Below are 19,660 nucleotides of genomic sequence, written 5' to 3'. Positions count from 1 at the left end.
TGTTTCAAGACCTATGTGCATGCAACGAACATGTATAACATTAGAATGTAAGGTTATTAACACTGCCTTTATAAAAACTCGTGTCTCAGCGGTATAAATCCCTGAAAACCCGAGTACGTGGACGCCGCACCGGGTTAATGACAGATCTGCAGCATGCGCTATGCGCTGCAGCTCTTCCACACGAGCCGACTTACAGATAAATTGCATCAGCCGCACTCGGCGTCTCCGTGCGGCCGAAAATAACCGGTTTGTGCCTCTGCGTAAGACTGACATCCCGTGCAGCCAATCCGCACCGAGAAACAGTTAACTTCCTGCTGCAGCGAACCAATGGCCACCAGGGAAAGGCGGGGCAAAGGAGTAAGGCGTGTGGTTTTGCCGGTGCGAGGCAGTGCTCTGCTGAGCGTGTGGAGGTTGGAGGGTTTCAGACTGCATGTGAGTTATGTCTACTGTATTGTGCTTCTTTTTTGAGAATTAAAAGCTAGATTTTATGTGTCCATTCCTAATATGTGTGCTTTTATTGATTATGTATCAATATGATAGGCTATTACGAGCTCTGCCTGGTTATTGAGGGTTATTTTGGTCAGGTGACTCTAACGTAGCTTCTATAAATCTGATTTCTTTTGTTTGAACCCACATAAAGGTTTTTGATGGATTATTTCTGATCTTACAGTACGAACGAATGTGAGACATTTCGTTCTGTAACTGGTGGATCGTTCTGTGCAGGTAGAAGATGCATAAAATATGATTTGTGTTTGTGACAGTGATATTAATGTCCGACGCTCGATTGCGTTGTAAGCCGGCTGTCAGAAGCGGCGGTGTTTTTGTGGCACCGCGAAAACATGATCATTCAGTCATATGATTTAGCAAGTGAAAGTGCAGACGTCATTATTCCTTATCACGTCTCCACAAAAAAGGCAGTGTTATCGTAAGTAACTACTGTGATTGTACATATATTTGCTCTCAGAAATAGCGCATGCACTACAGGGATATAGAGCCGAGAGTCAAGTCCTTGCTGGGTTCAGCGCAGTCTTGGTGTTCGGAAGCTGCAGATTTGAAGCCCAGATTAGAGGCGGGCGGGTTGAAGACGCGATCAGATCGATTCAAGCGGTGAGCTGTGACGATCTGGACACTTTCTGCAAAGCCCCCCACTCGCGAAACTTGGACACTCCCCCCCCCCCGGGTGAAAACCATGCGGTGCCCTGTCGCATCACGTGACAGCACGGCGTGTTTTAAAAGCCCCGCCGAGTCCTCGCGGGGGGCCCCTCAGGCGAGCCTGGGGGTTTTCTGCAGAGGCCACCGCGAGGTGGTCCCGCAGAGCTGCCCGCACAGGCGTGGACAAGGTGCCGCCTGCAGGCCTGCTGCTCGCCGGCTTGTCACTGAAGTGCGTGAGAGCAAGGTGAAAGGGGGGCCAGGGTCACCTGGGGTGCGAGTGCCTGAGCAGTTCAGAGGGAGCGAAGCTGAGCTGTTAACTTGCACTATTGTGTGCTCTTGAAATTCATTGAGGAGAGAAGCAGGTATAAGTTATTTGCAAGAAGGCAGCGCTCGTTTCTCCCTGCTTGTGTGCATCCAGACGAAGAGCTAGACTGTGACGTAATTCTTTGGCAGTTTAGTCTTTATTGTGTCTGGGGAGATTTGCTGCAGCCCAGCTGTTCCCAGGTGGGCTGTTGCTGGGATCTGTCCCCTGGGTGCCCTTCTGTACCGAGGCGGGGGGGGGGGCTCTGGGGTTGGTGTCCAACAGGTTGGGGAATGCCCCGGGGCGCAGGCCTGCCGCCCTCTCTGACCCTGCGCGCTCCTCTCTGTCCCGCCCTTCCAGAAGCTGCTTCCAGGATGGACTCGTCGCTGACGGCCGCGCAGATCCGGGAGAGGTTCATCGCCTTCTTCCAGAGGCACGAGCACCAGTACGTGCACTCCTCCTCCACCATCCCGCTGGACGACCCCACGCTGCTCTTCGCCAACGCCGGCATGAACCAGGCAGGTGTCCTCCCCTCACCCCGCGTCTGCCCCGGTCACTGAGCGCCCACATCCGGGTCCGGGAGCTCCTCGCTCTGCAAGGGGCGCCCACGACTGGAGAAGGGGGCATGCCTGCGCCCCTCTCTGGCACGAGCGGACTCTCGTTCTTCCTCCCCCGCGTTCTGGCTCTGGGCCCCTCTCTCGCCGGCCTGTTCTCAGTCTCCCTCTCGCTCTCTCCCCGCGCAGTTCAAGCCCATCTTCCTGAACACCATCGACCCCGCCCACCCCATGGCCAAGCTGCGCCGCGCTGCCAACACGCAGAAGTGCATCCGCGCCGGCGGCAAGCACAACGACCTGGACGACGTGGGCAAGGACGTCTACCACCACACCTTCTTCGAGATGCTGGGCTCCTGGTCCTTCGGGGACTACTTCAAGGTGAGGGGCGCACCCCGAGAGCCCCAGTCTGGAACCCCCAAGCTGCAGCTTTGCTGATGTTTCTAGTTTATTCCATCTGTCCATTTTCTAGCAGCTTTACCCAGCTCAGGGTCGATGGGGAACTGGAGTCTTTCCCGGCAGTCAGTGGGTGCGAGGCAGAACACACCCTGGACTAGACGCCAGTCCATTGCAGGGCACACACAGACACACACACTCGCATCGGGGGCAGTTTCCCAGAAACCAGTTAACCCACCAGCATGTCTTTGGACTGTGGGAGGAAACCCACACAAACACAGAGAGAACGTACAAACTCCACGCAGATCCAGGTCCAGAACTGAGCCCAGGGCCCCAGCACAGCAAGGCAGCAACGCTAACCACTGCGTCGCCCTTGTAATTCATTGCTTCTTTTTTATTCATTATTTCTTTAACCCTTTGTCTTGGGGGATTCTTACTGAATCACCTTCCAATTGTATTTTTTAAAATAAAAACAGCTGTTTGTCAGCAGAGGATCAGAGATGGGTAATGCTGCGAGCTGAGCGTGCTGGGAGCGCCCCCTGCTGTCCGAATGAGTTTGATTGTGTGTCTGTCTGCCGTAGCAACTGGCGTGCCAGATGGCCCTGGAGCTGCTGACGAAGGAATTCGGGATCCCCATCGAACGTCTGTACGTCACTTACTTCGGGGGGCACGAGGAGGCGGGCCTGGAGCCGGACCTGGAGTGCAGGCAGATCTGGCTGGACCTGGGGTGAGTGTCTCCTCGACTGCCTCCCTCTCTCCTCTTCCACCCTCCTGCTCTGCCAAGTGAGGTTTCTGGGATAGCAGCCCGGAAAGGGAGAAGCGTCCGTCATATTCAGTATCGGTCAATGCGATCAGTCAGTTTTTGTTCTAATATAGCACCTTTCAATCCAGGGCATTCTAGATGAATTATACCATATCGGGTGATAATAAGTTACTAGAGTTTCAAAAATCTCATTTATCAAGATGTTGAACAGGAGGAACTTTGCTTTTAAGATTTTCCCTGTTGTCTCGGTGTTTTTTCAGGTCTGCACAGTTAGATTTTTTTTTGTTTGTGAAACTCTGCACTTAAAAAAAATTGTAGATGGATTTTGCTTCCTTTGATCACATTTCTCCTTGAAGACAAAAGCTCACCTCTCTGTCAGCACAGCTTTTCAAAACCAAAAACACTGGATTTCTGGACTCCTGTGAAAACTAGAGAAATCCCCCCTCCCTTCAGAATTAAATAATAGTCTAACGTAGCAGGATTCTACAGGGTCTTGTGGACTGGTGTCTCAGCTCTGCTGTCCAGCCACAGCAGAGTGTACTGGATCTGGAACGGTCGGTTTGACCTACTTGCAAACTGGCAAGCTCCTCGATATTCCAAACCTTTCTGACTGAAATCTGAACCGGTAGCACTGACAGTTTAACAGTTCCAGACTCGTCCCTGGAAATTGCAAATGTCCCTGACGGTTTCTCATGTGAAATTGTATTTTAGTTTTTAGCGAAGGAGTGTGGCACTGCTGGATATTTCAGCTCTTTTCACCTCCCTCCTGGGCGGGTGGTCCTCGTTCTTCTGGGGAGAGGTCTGAATTGTTAAATGTGGCAGTGGCCGCTGTTTCTGCATGGAGGCCTTCAGAGAAAGAGCGATTCAGCCTCTCGCCTCTGTTTTGTTCTTGTTAACGCTGTGTAGTGGAGGGATTTCTTTCAGTAGCTGTTAGGTTGTGAACGTGTGGGATAGCAGGTTCTGACGCTACAAAGCATCAGGTGTGAGCACGTCCTGTGTCCTGTCACTCATCTGTCATTTGTGCAGCAGGTGTTTTGCACTCGTGTGCTGAGGTCTTTCCCGCTGTTTTTATTTCCCCCATCTTTCACTCTGCCACCCTTCCCTGCTCCCGCACGTCAGTATGGAGGAGAGCCGCATCCTGCCCGGAAGCATGAAGGACAATTTCTGGGAGATGGGGGACACGGGCCCCTGCGGGCCCTGCAGCGAGATCCATTACGACCGCATTGGGGGTCGCGACGCCGCCCACCTCGTCAACATGGACGACCCCAACGTGCTGGAGATCTGGAACCTCGTCTTCATCCAGTTCAACCGGTAGGAGGGGCCGGTGACATGACGGATCGCAGTGTGGGAGTGGGGGGGAGAGGCACAGCGATCGGGATGACCGTGCGACTCCGTGTGCACTAGCCGGGACAGGTCGAGGCAGAGCTACCCTGAAATTGTGAGCTCACAGTCCCGTGCAAACAGCTGAACTGTCGCTCGTTTGTCAGCTATTTGTTCGAAAGCCTGGTTTCCGCGCTGGTCTTACAATGAAAGACCAGTACGTGCCACACAGTGGCATCACATGGGCATTACGCAGAGACTTTAATTTTCGCCACAGCAAGATGCTGAATTTTACAAGTGAACTTCCTTCAGTTTAAGGGCGATTTGAAATCCTGTGCTGGTGAGCGTGAATGGTGGACAGCAGTGTCTACTGATGGCAGCTACCAGCCTGGTTCTGAGGGCTACCAGGTCTCTGCTTCTAATTCTGCCCTGTAAATCCTTATTACTTCGTTGATCCAGTTAGCTGCAGGTGTGGGACTTTCCAGACCCAGAGTTGGTCAAGTAACTCACCTGGTCAGTAGCTTAATTGGAGCAGTTTAGTGTTTTTTTCCACTGCCTATGGTTTTGGAGAGGGGGCATTGCTGCGGAGCTCTGGGCTCCAGAGTGGGCCTGGGGGTGGTGTGTGGTGGTCCGGATGACCCCTGACCTTGGCGTGTGTCGCGTTTCCCCACAGGGAGTCAGAGACGGTGCTCAAGCCTCTGCCCAAGAAGAGCATCGATACTGGCATGGGGCTGGAGCGCCTGGTCTCTGTCCTGCAGAACAAGATGTCCAACTACGACACCGACCTCTTCGTGCCCTACTTTGAAGCCATCCAGAAGGCAAGGCTGGGCGAGGGGGCGGGGGTGTGCTGTGGAGGGGTCTGTAAGTGGGTCAGTCTGTATTCATGTACCACCCTTGGTGCGCTCGCTTGACAGGGTGCTGTGTCTACGCTGAGCAGATCCTGTGCAGATCAGTCTCCTCTGAACAAGCTTCTCTGTGTGTGTGATATTGTTAAGATGGATTTTCCAGGCAGTAGATAGTCAACCAAAAAAGGCTTTAGCGAGGGGTTCTCAGTTTTTCATACTCTTGGGGACACTCTCCATAAGGACCCACCAAGTAAAGACAGAATAGCAGATCCAATATAGGTCTTAGAACTCGCACTTTAAAGTTGTACAATGTTGTAAGCAGACCGACCTGCCACAGTGCACATTGTCAAAGCAGATCCTTTAATGATGCCAGACTGAGCTCTGAGTCTTACAACAGTAGCTCTCCAATCTGTTGATTTCCCTTGTATACCTGGCAGACCTGAAGGGTAGCTTGTCCTGCAGTTTGATATCCTCGGAAATCATCCATCCGTTTTCAATAACATTTATTTAGATGGTCGTGTTGAGCTGGCACCTATCCCAGCGGGCACTGGGCATGGGCACAAGCCTGGACTAACCCCAAGACAGGATGTCCATTAATGCATTCAGAGGGTCCGATAAGTACAGTTTCACCCTTGTTGGCGCTGCGGCGCCTGAGTGCCCGTTCCTCTGCCCGCCTGCCTGTAACGGTCCTGCCCCTGTCCTGCAGGGCACAGGAGCCAGACCCTACTCCGGCAAGGTCGGCGCCGAGGACACGGACGGCATCGACATGGCGTACCGCGTGCTGGCGGACCACGCCCGCACCATCACCATCGCCCTGTCCGACGGAGGCCGTCCCGACAACACGGGCCGCGGGTGAGCGCCGAGCTCCGGCTCCCAGCATGCCGCCGCCGGGGGCGCGAGCGAAGCCGTGCGTCTTCGCCAAGAGAGCCGTCTTCCTGAGCTGCACAGTTTTCTGTGTTTAGTCCTGGGAAATAACAAATATTGAAACAATGCTTTATTCTCTGAATAATTCGTCAAGCACGCCCACGAGAGCTAGCGAGTGAGCCTTTTGTTATTTCATTTTTATTTGCTGTTTTTATACCTACATTTCATATCTTGAATTACCATAAGAGGTTATTAGGGTTTTTCTATAAGGGTTATAGAGTCAAATTTGACTATACTTGAATATGGCTTTACTTGCTACCCAAATTCCTACCCTCCACATAAGCTGGGAGTCAACTGGGAATCAAAAGTTCATCAAAATTTCAACGGATCATCCTTAAGTTGTGGACGGTGCTTCTGTGACTTGACGGTGCTGTATTTCTCGGGATCGGTCCTGTCCTGTGTTCTCTCTGGGAATGCGCCTGAGCTGGTGGGAGTGTGTCAGTGTGGCGTTTGCAGCGGTGCTGTAAGTCTCTGTGTGTGTGTGCCCATGTGCAGGTACGTGCTGAGGAGGATCCTGCGCCGAGCTGTGCGCTATTCCCACGAGAAGCTTGGCGCCCCGCGTGGATTCTTTGCCTCGCTGGTGGACGTGGTGGTGACGTCTCTGGTGCGTTCCCGTTTCTTCCCCTCCTTCGTCTCTATTTTCGCCCTCTTCTCCTCCTCTCTAACCTCCTTCCTCTGTCCCTGCAGGGCGACGCGTTTCCCGAGCTCAAGAAGGACCCCGACGCGGTGAAGGACATCATCAACGAGGAAGAGGCGCAGTTTCTCAAGACCCTCAGCAGGGGGCGGCGCATCCTGGACCGCAAGATCCAGAGCCTGGGGGACAGCAAGACCATCCCAGGTGAGGATCCGACGTGCTCACGCAGGGCTGCTCTGGTTGCTGCCTGAGGTCTCGCGCGACCATTATACCCGCTGTGCCCGCAGGGGACACTGCCTGGCTGCTGTACGACACCTACGGCTTCCCACTGGACCTGACGGCCCTCATCGCTGAGGAGAGGGGCATGGGCGTCGACCTGGAGGGCTTCGAGGAGGAGAAGAAAGCAGCCCAGGTGAGCAGGAGGGGTTGCTGGGAGGAGAGAGCCGCTCTCTCCTGCCCGGCTGCACTCTCATGCCGCCCTCGTCTCCGTTTCGTCCCGCTACAGCTGAAGTCCCAGGGGAAGGGCGCGGGCGACGAGGACCACATCATGCTGGACATCTACGCCATCGAGGAACTGAGGAACAAAGGGGTCCCCACGACAGACGACTCCCTCAAATACTGCTACACCTCTGACAGCTCGGGGAGCTACGGTACGTGCCCGCCTGCCCGCCTGCTCCGCTGCTCTCTCCCACCTTGCCTGTCGGTGTTACTTTCACCGTTATCGAGCCAGTAATTAGTAGTTTTGATGTTGCCGTTCCGTCTTCCTCTCCCCCTCCCTAGTCTTTGAGCCGGCCGTGGGCACAGTCTTGGCGCTGCGCAGGGACAAGCAGTTCATGGAGGAGGTGTCGACCGGGCAGGAGTGCGGCGTGCTGCTGGACCGCACCAACTTCTACGCGGAGCAGGGCGGGCAGACCTTCGACGAGGGCTACATGGTCAGAGAGGACGACTCCGCCGAGGACGTAAGGACCCGCACTGTCCACCAGGGGGCGGACTGGTCGAGCTGCAGTGTTAACTGGCAACCAAGGCGTCTCGTTGCCATGTTATATATAATATTTTTAAGGAACTAGTAAAGGTTTATCCCGTGTGACGCACCTGAAAGAAGGCTCCACAGCCAAAACGTCGTGTCTGTTTTCTTTTCAGCGTAGAATAAACCTTTACCCGTTCGTTTGCAGCACACTGACACGGCTCCCTACTTGAAATTCGGTAATGTTATTCAGAGCTCAGGCACTCACTGGGATGTTCTTGTCGCTCCTCTCTCTCCGGGCGCAGAAGACGGAGTTCTCGGTGAAGAACGTGCAGGTGCGGGGCGGGTTCGTGCTGCACGTGGGCACGGTGTACGGCGCGCTGCGGGTGGGCGACCGCGTGGCGCTGCACGTGGACGAGGTACTTCACGCCGCCGCCGCCGGCCCGTCGCGTCCCGCGGTTTTTCCTTTGTGGGCGAAAGCAAACGAACTGGGGCTAAAGGTGGGGGATCTCTGTCCAGGCTCGGCGGAGGACCATCATGAGCAACCACACCGCCACGCACATCCTGAACTTCGCTCTGCGCTCGGTGCTGGGCGAGGCTGACCAGCGCGGCTCGCTGGTGGCACCCGACCGCCTGCGCTTCGACTTCACCGCCAAGGGCGCCATGACCACGCAGGAGGTCCACCGCACGGAGGACATAGCCAACAGCATGATCCAGGATGCCAAGGTGAGGCTGCAGAGGGCCCCTGCTGTTTGACCATCAGCAGCACTTGCCTGCTCTCATGTTTCCGCCTGCTTTATTCAGTGGCTTTCTTCTTTTACCACTGGGTACGTAAGTTTCTAACTCTCCTCTGTCTCTCTCTCTCGATCCCCCTGTATCTCCCCACCCGTCTGTCTCTCCTCCTCACCTCTTTCTCTCTCCTTCTCCATCCCCCTGTATCTCCTCACCCCTGTCTCTCTCTCCTCTCCTCTCTCCCACCCCACTGTGTCTCTCTCTCCTCCTCACCCCTGTGTCCCTCTCCTCTCTCTCCTCTCTCTCTCTTCTCTCTCCTCCTCACACCTGTGTCTCTCTCCTGTCCCCTCCTCTCTCCTCACCCCTGTGTCTCTCTCCTCTTTCTCCTCTCTCCCACCCCACTGTGTCTCTCTCTCCTCCTCACCCCTGTGTCCCTCTCCTCTCTCTCCTCTCTCTCTCTCTTCTCTCTCCTCCTCACACCTGTGTCTCTCTCCTGTCTCCCCTCCTCTCTCCTCACCCCTGTGTCTCTCTCCTCTTTCTCCTCTCTCCCACCCCACTGTCTCTCTCCTCTCTCTCCTCCTCACCCCCGTTTCTCTCTCCAGCTGGTATATGCCATGGATGCGCCCCTAGCTGCAGCGAAGGCGATCCAGGGTTTGCGTGCAGTGTTTGACGAGACCTACCCTGACCCGGTCCGAGTCGTGTCCATCGGCATCCCTGTCCAGGACCTCCTGGCGGACCCGAGCGGGGCGGCCGGCTCCCTCACTTCTATCGAGTTCTGCGGCGGAACGTGAGTCTCTGGGGGAAACGGGCCCTTTCCTGCAGCTGCAGCTGACTCGGGGCCGTTCCAGTTCCTTTCTGTTTTAGGCTGTGAACAGCTGACGGGCCACGGGCCCTGCAGTGTTTCTAAGAGCCGAGAGCGCTCCTGGTTAACAAACGCCTTCCTGCCCACGGCCGCGATTGGCTTGGGAAATTCCCTTCATGGTCGCCTCGTGAGGCTCGAACCCGAGATCACAGAGCACAGCCAGTGTTTAGGCGAGCACCCCTGCCTTCCTTTTAAAAAAAAACAGCTGACCCACACTGTAGATGTGGTCTACGTGTACTTTTGACTGTGAGCACAGGTGAAGACGCTCTGCCTTCCTCATGTCAGTGTGTGGCAATCCCTGACCTTTGCCCTCCGATTCAGGCACCTGCAGAACTCGAGCCACGCTGGGCCCTTCATCATCGTGTCGGAGGAGGCCATCGCCAAAGGCATCCGCCGCATTGTCACTGTGACCGGCCCTGAGGCGCAGAAGGTAAGAGGGCGTGGGTTTCAGACAGGGGGGCGAAAGGTTGCAAGTCAAGTTTATTTCTCCTCTCTACGTTTCAGCGGGGGTGGATGGTTGTGATCTGTGTCTCATGCACCTGTCGCAGGTTAGCTGCTCACCTGGTGCTGACCGAGGACGCACCTGTGATAATGCTGACGCGACACTGGATGAAGTGCAAGCAACTTTTAATTTGAAAATGAAATTTGGGGAGAAAATAGAGCAGTGCTTACAGATGGAACCTAACCGAGCGTATATTTTTAGGATTTTAGCAAGGCTGTAGAAATGTACTCTGTGCGCCATTAACTAACCAGTTACCTGCACTCCCTGTGTCAGGCCCAGAGGAAGGCTGAGGCCCTCGGACAGTCTCTCCGAGCCCTGGGGGAGAAGGTGAAGGTGCAGACTGCTCCCAGCAAAGACGTGCAGAAGGAGATTGCTGACCTGACGGAGGTGAGACGCCACAGTAAGACAGGGGCCTGGGCTCCCTGCTGTGTGTGCTGAGCCCAGGTCCATTATAGGCTTACTCTCAAACCGCTCTTTTTAAAATCTACTAGTAAGGTTGCTCTGAAGGAGGTATGGCCATATGGAGGTATTTCTTTTGCATATGACCTGTATGTAATCAAGATAATTGCAGGAACAGATTTGACTGAAATAAAATGTGGCAGTGTCTTTCTGCAGGAGACCTCTGAGTACGATACAGGATACTGAGTGAGAGTTTGTACAATTGTACAGTTCTTTCTGGGCCTTTCAGACCAGAGGCCTGACTGTCTGTTGGTCTGTACGATTGTAGGCTCTGGGCCTTTCAGACCAGAGGCCCAACTGTGTCTGTCGGTCTGTACGATTGCAGGCTCTGGGCCTTTCAGACCAGAGGCCTGACTGTGTCTGTCAGTCTGTACGATTGCAGGCTCTGGACCTTTCAGACCAGAGGCCTGACTGTGTCTGTCAGTCTGTACGATTGCAGGCTCTGGGCCTTTCAGACCAGAGGCCCGACTGTGTCTGTCGGTCTGTACGATTGCAGGCTCTGGACCTTTCAGACCAGAGGCCTGACTGTGTCTGTCGGTCTGTACGATTGCAGGCTCTGGGCCTTTCAGACCAGAGGCCTGACTGTGTCTGTCAGTCTGTACGATTGCAGGCTCTGGACCTTTCAGACCAGAGGCCTGACTGTGTCTGTCAGTCTGTACGATTGCAGGCTCTGGACCTTTCAGACCAGAGGCCCCACTGTGTCTGTCGGTCTGTACGATTGCAGGCTCTGGGCCTTTCAGACCAGAGGCCCGACTGTGTCTGTCGGTCTGTACGATTGCAGGCTCTGGGCCTTTCAGACCAGAGGCCTGACTGTCTGTCAGTCTGTACGATTGCAGGCTCTGGGCCTTTCAGACCAGAGGCCCGACTGTGTCTGTCGGTCTGTACGATTGCAGGCTCTGGGCCTTTCAGACCAGAGGCCTGACTGTCTGTCAGTCTGTACGATTGCAGGCTCTGGGCCTTTCAGACCAGAGGCCTGACTGTGTCTGTCAGTCTGTACGATTGCAGGCTCTGGGCCTTTCAGACCAGAGGCCTGACTGTGTCTGTCAGTCTGTACGATTGCAGGCTCTGGGCCTTTCAGACCAGAGGCCTGACTGTGTCTGTCAGTCTGTACGATTGCAGGCTCTGGGCCTTTCAGACCAGAGGCCTGACTGTGTCTGTCGGTCTGTACGATTGCAGGCTCTGGGCCTTTCAGACCAGAGGCCTGACTATCTGTCGGTCTGTACGATTGCAGGCTCTGGGCCTTTCAGACCAGAGGCCCAACTGTGTCTGTCAGTCTGTACGATTGCAGGCTCTTGACCTTTCAGACCAGAGGCCCAACTGTGTCTGTCGGTCTGTACGATTGCAGGCTCTGGGCCTTTCAGACCAGAGGCCTGACTGTGTCTGTCAGTCTGTACGATTGCAGGCTCTGGGCCTTTCAGACCAGAGGCCTGACTGTGTCTGTCGGTCTGTACGATTGCAGGCTCTGGGCCTTTCAGACCAGAGGCCTGACTGTCTGTCAGTCTGTACGATTGCAGGCTCTGGGCCTTTCAGACCAGAGGCCTGACTGTGTCTGTCAGTCTGTACGATTGCAGGCTCTGGGCCTTTCAGACCAGAGGCCCGACTGTGTCTGTCGGTCTGTACGATTGCAGGCTCTGGGCCTTTCAGACCAGAGGCCTGACTGTGTCTGTCAGTCTGTACGATTGCAGGCTCTGGGCCTTTCAGACCAGAGGCCTGACTATCTGTCGGTCTGTACGATTGCAGGCTCTGGGCCTTTCAGACCAGAGGCCCAACTGTGTCTGTCAGTCTGTACGATTGCAGGCTCTTGACCTTTCAGACCAGAGGCCCAACTGTGTCTGTCAGTCTGTACGATTGCAGGCTCTGGGCCTTTCAGACCAGAGGCCTGACTGTGTCTGTCGGTCTGTACGATTGCAGGCTCTGGGCCTTTCAGACCAGAGGCCTGACTGTCTGTCAGTCTGTACGATTGCAGGCTCTGGGCCTTTCAGACCAGAGGCCTGACTATCTGTCGGTCTGTACGATTGCAGGCTCTGGGCCTTTCAGACCAGAGGCCTGACTGTGTCTGTCAGTCTGTACGATTGCAGGCTCTGGGCCTTTCAGACCAGAGGCCCGACTGTGTCTGTCGGTCTGTACGATTGCAGGCTCTGGGCCTTTCAGACCAGAGGCCTGACTGTCTGTCAGTCTGTACGATTGCAGGCTCTGGGCCTTTCAGACCAGAGGCCTGACTGTGTCTGTCAGTCTGTACGATTGCAGGCTCTGGGCCTTTCAGACCAGAGGCCCGACTGTGTCTGTCGGTCTGTACGATTGCAGGCTCTGGGCCTTTCAGACCAGAGGCCTGACTGTCTGTCGGTCTGTACGATTGCAGGCTCTGGGAGTGGCTGCGATCTCGCAGTGGCGGAAGGACGAGATGCGGGAGGAGCTGAAGGGGCTGAAGAAGATCATGGACGATTTGGACAGAGCCAGCAAGGCAGACGTGCAGAAAAGGGTGAGATGACGGATAAGACTTCCCCACTCTGGCCCCCGAGGGGCTGTAATGTAGCATGTAATACAGGATGAGAGTAACGGCATGTGTGCGTTTTGATTTTGACTCTGATCTGCTGTCTCTCAGGTCCTGGAGAAAACAAAGCAGCTGATCGAAAGCAAACCCAACCAGCCTCTCCTGGTCATGGAGATGGAGAGTGGTGCTTCTGCCAAGGTACTTGTCTCTGCTGTCTTCCAGTATCCCACAGTGCCTCTGCTCACCTGCAGTCTACAGCGACCTTGCTGCTGTGGTACCCAGCACTGAACACGTGCAGCTATAGTACCTTCCTGGCTGTGTGACTTCACAGCAGAGAAATGCTAATGTGTGAAACAAACAGTCAAAGATGTTTTGCAAAACAATAGATCAGAAAAACTCAGCAATGAGATTACAGTGGGATAGATGTGTACACAGCCGTTTAATACATCACTCCTCCCAGGCGCTGAACGAGTCTCTGAAGCTGCTGAAGACGCACTCCCCCCAGACGGCTGCCATGCTCTTCACAGTTGACAACGAGGCGGGCAAAATCATCTGCCTGTGCCAGGTGCCGCAGGTACAGCGGAGTCTCTTTCTTGCATCTGCTGCTCATCTGCATGACTGGAGCCCTGGGATATTCCCACGGAGCGGAGCCCTCTTGCTCTCCTAACTTGTTAAATGATCTAATTATCCACTTGACCAGTTTAAACTTTGTCACAGGTTTAATCATTACCTGCCTTTAGGTTATTTTAAATTACTTACCGGGCAGAGCAGAGCTGAAGAACAGTGTGCTGGAGTCCAGTTTAGTGGTAAAAAGTCCAGTTTCTTGTCCTTCACAGTGCTGAGCATCACTACAGTGGAATGGATTGGGGTGTCCGATATCTTGATACCTCCTGGGGCCCTTCCTGTGTGCTGGCTTGGCAGCGCACTGATATTGGATGCTAGTAGACGATGCCGTTAGGTGTGCCAGTGGGTCGGTCTGCTCCGCTGATAACCTGCCTTTCACCTCTCTCCCCCTCAGGAGGTGGCTAACCAGGGTCTGAAGGCCAGCGAGTGGGTGCAGGAGGTCTGCCCCCTGCTGGACGGCAAGGGCGGTGGCAAGGATATGTCAGCCCAGGCTACAGGCAGGAATACTCACTGCCTGCAGGAGGCGCTGCGGCTGGCAGACGACTTCGCCCGCCTCAAGCTGGGCGACCTGAAGAACTGACGTGCTTGTGGTGGGGGGAGGGAGGGAGAGGGGAAGGGGGGGTGATGTAGCCCCACTGCTCTGTCACTGGTGACGCCGCGAACAGACCGAGACATTCCAGACAGGCTCTTTCCATGGGAATAATAAAGGGAAGCGGCTCAGTGCCGGAGCACAGTGGGGGCAGAGGCTTGGCGGGACAGATGGGCACCCCTGTTCTGGCGGAACTCCTCGGTTCGGTCCGACCCGGACAGCTGAACCCTCATCATGTGCCCTCGCAGTGTCTGGGTCGTTCTTTCTCAAGCTGGGCTGGGGGTGAGCGTGTGTTGGGAGACCCGGAATGAGGTGGGGCTCCCCGTGCCCCATCCCACTGGGTGCTCCAGCTGCCGATGGACCTGACTGCGTTTCCGAGCCGAGCCAGCAGGGGCGCCCTTCTCTCGCTATCCTGTGCTGAAGCCTAGGGTTTGTGCAGCAGGAGTCGTGTGTAACTTGGATGCAGTTGCTCCACTAGGCCTGATGGTGGCAGTGTTGCACGCCTCAGGCCAGGTCCCGCAGAGCTTTTGTGCAAACTCTCCTCCCCCACCACCCTCTGTTAAAATAGCCACTTTGTAGAAGCTGTACAGTAGTCTGTCTTGGGGAATGAGCCACAGATTTTTCTCATGTTAGGTCTCCTGCAAAAATCATGTGAGGTTGTCGGATCATTGTCATTGAGAATGTCTACAACAAGCATTACTAATAAACCTTAACGACTGCAGCCTGTCCTCACGTCCTGTCAATAAAGCTGTGGGTGAAATGCAGCTCTTTGCGCTGTCCCTTGTCTGTCCCAGAAGCCGGTCCTCCAGGGCCATGTGTTCTGCTCCCCCTGGAGAAGCCGGGCTCCGTGCTCCACTGTGGAAGTAGTCCTGGAAGGGGTGCTGTTACCCCTGTGTTAACAAGCCCTGCTTCTTGACTGACACACCTCCCCTCGCCTGCTACCCCTGGCTACCTGTGTTGTATTTTAAGGGGTGAACACCCTCAACAGGCAACAGTTTCATTTGAGATCTGAAGGTGGAGTTCTGATTCGGCCTTTTGCTTTTAGACAGCAGGATGTGTGGGGGGGGGGGGGGTAGGGGACGGGTTTAGGGAGCAAGGAGTGGGACATGGCTGTGTGTGTTCCTGGGTGGAGGGGCGCACATTAGTCTCGACAGCTTGCCCTGGCAGAGTCTGCCAGCTCCTGGGGGGTCTTTCTTCAGGCTGTTCCCTGTGCCCGTGAGGAGTACAGCACAGCGGAGCTGCCCGGGGGTCTCCCATCTCCGCCTTGTCCGCCTGCCGGGGGGGGGGAGGACGAGGGCATTCACACACCCCTCCCCCCACAGGCACAGTGCTGGAGGCACGTTCTCATCTTTTTATTCTGTACAACAGCAGGAGATCAAACCAGTCCTTTGCAGCAGGGAGCTCCCTGGTTATGAAAGGAGGTATAGTACAGGCTGGGGAAGGGCAGTGACAGTGATGGGAACTTGAGGATATGTGTGTGATCGCTGCTGTTGGTTGCTCTCGGTCCCCCACAGGCTCTTCAGGGGTACAGAGCAACACCCAACTGTCCCTGGGGGGATCCCGCCTACTGACCCAGTCAGAGCTCTGAAGGGAAGGTGGCCCCCACACTGGGCCGGATCAGAACCCCAGTGAGAAGCACAGGGCAAAGGTCATCTCTAGCACGCTGTCCCTCACCTTGAACATGAGCATCCCCATTGCTAAAAACACTTCACTTTGAGTTTATTGTATAGCTTCACAACTTGCAACCCTGTCCAGTTCCTAATATTTTCCTAATAGTTCTTGTTAGTAGGTTGAGTGTTAGTAGGGAATCCCCAGTTCACTGCTGGTGCTGTATCGACCTGGGTGGACAGGGCAGGTCCTGCTTGCTTCGTTAACCCTTTAATTAATGGGTCACTTTTTTTAAAACCGTCTTGTCAAAAAAGTTAGTTAGGATAGAGAACAGAAATGTCTGTTTTTCTGTGCACGGGATGGGGTTGAGGAGTGGCAGTAGGCCAGAGGGATTAGTGGGTGTGCTGACCGTGGGCATGCACAGTGCCCTGGCCTGGGGCTCTGGGCTCTGAGGCTGAACAGCCTGTAGCACCAACAGAACATGAAAAATACTGGAGATGATATTTGGCAAACGTGGCACATCAAATTTTTTTACCAGGTCTCGATGTTTTATTTTGGGATAGCTCTTGGATGTTTGAGATCAGAGCGCTTGGGTTTTGGTTTATTAAAAAAAACTCGTAAGCTGGCATCTGTGGGAAGATCAAGTATTTTATACCTATTAGCGACGGTCCCTGTTTTAAACTGTTTCATAGTGCAGCCACACAGCAGAAGGCGTGGACGCCTAAGTTTGCAGGAGTTTCAAGAGGAGTCTTGGTAGGCATGCAGGTCACACATATTCAGTTAAAACACTTTCAATATTAAATGCCACAGACTGGTGTGAAAAACAGGCATTTTAATAAAAAAACATTTGCAGGTGAAGTATGAGAGAATTCATGCCTACAATGCATCATGGGAAAGAGGTCCCTCCCCTCTCCCTTCACAAGCACAGACCCTCCCCCCACCCCCCCAACAAACACACACACACATACCTGGGAGTTCAGGCCAGGTGCACAGAGCCATTTCCCTGCACGCTCACTCACATCTTTATGGACACTTGACAGCAATGTTCCCTCTAATTTTTAACGGCCTGCGGGCGCAAAAATTTCAAGTTGTGCAAATTTTTCCCCCAGTGACACAAACTTGTGCGCACTAAATTGAGTGCATGGAAAATTGTAAACCTTAAGTTATTTTTTTGTTAATATAGTCATTCGCATAGACATCCAAAAGACCGGGACAGCGATTCAACGAGCCCAGTCATGGAGACTGAGTGTGGAGCGAGCAGGAGCAGGGAGGTACGAGACTACAAGAGCAGAGATATCGATGATCGAGTAGCAAGTTGGACCTCTCGCAGCTAGTCTCATGTGGTCAATTTAGCATTTTTTCAATTGACGACCGTATTTGTTTAATTACCAGATTTTTTTGGAGTTTAATTTTTTGTGCGCAGTTCAATTTCCTATGTGCCGTTGTTTCATACCAGCTCAGAGGGAACATTGGTTGACAGGCAGCCAGCTCTCGCATCCCCAGCCTCCCACCCTCCTGCACGACACCTGCTGCCCCTCCCCCCACCCCCGGAGAGCCTGTGGCTCAACTGGCTGCCATGGGGACCAGCTGGAGAGGGTGGCAGTCTGACAGGTGGGCAGCTGGGCGTGAGTGTGCACTGGAACTGGCAAAAGCTTTGGCAACAGAGAATGATAACAGCATGTATACTCACATCTGTGCACAGACGTGTTGGCATCGTCCTGGATTAGTTACCTCACTCAGTCATCTTGAGCTGTTTGCTAGGATGAGTGAGTGCTCAATACTAGGAAGAGGTATTGGTGACGAGCGTAGTTTGCAAATAAAAATACACATTTATTAAACTTTATGATAAACTTCTTGGATTTCCTCTGCAAGTTTCAGGCACAGACTGCCATTGCTTATGTCTGCTCCTGTAAGTACAGATGTGGAGCTGCAGAGTAACTCAGCCGGTGAAGTCACTCACCCAAGCAGATTAAGCTCTATGGGTGCGGGTTCGAGCCTGGGTCACTTCACTAGCCTGCTACGGGCTGGATTCCTCAAGTGGTTGCAGACAATTGCTTGAGTACCACTGAGGGTGGGGCAGGATATATTCTCAGCTCCGCCTGTGGCCTCCTGGGCATTTGCAGGCACATGGTGCTGCGGGTGCGGGCCACACCCCTCCTCCAATCAGAGGTGCTTCCTGTGATGTGGGAACAGACAATTGGCCCAAAGGTGGGCGGAGCAGAGGAGTCAGTCTGCACTTCCTCATCCTCCCCCGTGTTGTGCCGCAAGTTCAGAGTTTCTAGCCGAGATGTAGAAAACATTCAGTTGGGTTTTCCACATCTGGTGACTTATTCAATATACTGTAACTGGCGATTATAAAGTTTAAGACAAGGATAAGATATAAAAAACAAGTATAAATTTCAATTGCAATTTTTTTATCAGTTCACTTGGTGTTAGTTGACCACAGGCTGGGATAGTAATTGCACGCTGATCGGCATTTTGCAGAGATGCTCAGTAATAGGATAGTAAATGAATAGTAAATGCACAAAATACCACTTGGAGCAAGATTCTGACCCCTCTAGGTAATTGAACACAATTTAACTGCTAAAAACATTCTCGCCATCCTTCCATATAACACTAAACCACAAGCTTTGAAAAAAACTGGCAATAGGCAGTAGAGCCCTGGTAGGCCATCTTGTGCCCTGGTTCCCCTCTGGTCAAGAAAGAGAAAATGGCACTACGTCACTGTGGAGCAAAGGGCGTGGAGGCAGACAGCTGTCAAACAGAACTGAAAAGCAATGCTGGCGAGGAGGAGACTGTAAACTGCCCACTGACAGAGGTCTCTTGTCCTTCAGGACAGTACCGGGGGTTTGTATGTGGAGCCAGGAGACACGTCAGAAAAGGCACTAGAGAGAGTTGTTCGCACACTTCCTGCAGAAGCACGGCGGGGAGGTGGAGGTGCCGTTATCCGAACAATAAGCAAATGAAGTGGTCGGAGCGAAGGCAAACAGCGACACAGGCTGTGGCACAGACAGACCCAGCGCGTCACGCCGTCCCGTTCTCACGCAGCTGCAGACTAATCTCGTTTTCCTGTTGCAACACCACAGCGCTCTCTGCGGCCGGCAGGAATGGAGCAGAGTGCAGTCCGTCACACAAGGCAGTGACGGATACCAGGACAGTGAGTCATGGGGCCCCCCGCCCAGAGAAACGGCACCAGCAGGACCACAGCTGCGGAAAACAGACGCAGGAGCAGGAGATGGCAGCCTTAACACAAGCCCTGGTCTGAGCCCACCGAGCTGAAGAGACAGCCCAGCCAGACTTGGACACAGCCACGCCGAAAATGCTGTATATTTCTTAGGGCAAAACAATGTGAACAAAGCAGGTAGCAGCAAACAACTGACCCAACAAATAATATGTAAAAGTAATGTGTGCGTTCCCAGTGTTCAGGTGTGTATGGGCACAGCTGCAGTGAGTGTTCCTGACCAGTACAGGGCACATCTGTACCTAGAGTTCCTGAACCGTATAGCAGCACCTGTGTGCCGAGTGCTGCAGGGCTCTGAGCTCATGAAAGCTGCGAGTGCCCTACTTCCCTGCTCCTGTGCAAGACAATATCCACCAGGAAAGGGCAGACTTCTGTTAACAGGTATAATCTTAATTTACAAAAGACTAACAAAAACGTAACCCCCAGATCCCAGTATGCAATGCGGGTAACCTGGGTTATGTGTAGAAGAGTAGATCTGGTTCTGTTTTGATTTAATCTTGCACTTCTGTGGGCAGGAAGAGTAGGATGATTCCTGGCAGCTCTTCACATGGGCTCAGAGTTGCAGTGCTCCCTAACGGACAGTAGAGGGCAGGGGTCTGTCAGTCCTGACTATGCTATGAGTCACAGTGGTAATAAACCCCGGGACCCTGTCTGAGCAGGTATGTGTCAGTTTTAAACTCCCAGCATTTTAGCTGCTATAGC

At 53.8% G+C, this 19,660-nt stretch overlaps 1 protein-coding gene across 1 annotated transcript; it reads left to right on the top strand.

Annotated features, from left to right (window-relative positions):
• The first annotated feature begins 324 nt into the window (after positions 1-324).
• Positions 325-14,830, top strand: LOC148817328 (alanine--tRNA ligase, cytoplasmic-like). The gene is made up of 21 exons (XM_088938515.1): positions 325-432; positions 1,814-1,971; positions 2,197-2,385; positions 2,982-3,127; positions 4,283-4,474; positions 5,157-5,301; positions 6,035-6,180; positions 6,748-6,856; positions 6,940-7,090; positions 7,174-7,298; positions 7,392-7,536; positions 7,667-7,845; positions 8,156-8,269; positions 8,370-8,576; positions 9,185-9,369; positions 9,766-9,874; positions 10,220-10,333; positions 12,765-12,884; positions 13,008-13,094; positions 13,357-13,470; positions 13,915-14,830. Exons 2-21 carry the CDS (start codon positions 1,828-1,830, stop codon positions 14,098-14,100), a joined length of 2,907 nt encoding a protein of 968 aa, XP_088794641.1. The 5' UTR covers positions 325-432; positions 1,814-1,827; the 3' UTR covers positions 14,101-14,830.
• Positions 14,831-19,660: the final 4,830 nt, after the last annotated feature.

This window comes from Atractosteus spatula, chromosome 21 (genome assembly GCF_055471065.1).
Source record: "Atractosteus spatula isolate fAtrSpa1 chromosome 21, fAtrSpa1.hap1, whole genome shotgun sequence".
NCBI lineage: Eukaryota > Metazoa > Chordata > Actinopteri > Semionotiformes > Lepisosteidae > Atractosteus > Atractosteus spatula.
The sequence above is the reverse complement of the archived record's forward strand: the minus strand, read 5'-3'. Positions and strand labels throughout refer to the sequence as shown.

Bases quoted from the DNA above. Each gene is read 5' to 3' on its own strand.
- LOC148817328 (XM_088938515.1), top strand. From the start codon at position 1,828: ATGGACTCGTCGCTGACGGCCGCGCAGATCCGGGAGAGGTTCATCGCC. The intron at 8,577-9,184 runs GTGAGGCTGCAG...TTCTCTCTCCAG, and splicing joins GCATGATCCAGGATGCCAAG to CTGGTATATGCCATGGATGC. The intron at 13,095-13,356 runs GTACTTGTCTCT...CACTCCTCCCAG, and splicing joins AGAGTGGTGCTTCTGCCAAG to GCGCTGAACGAGTCTCTGAA.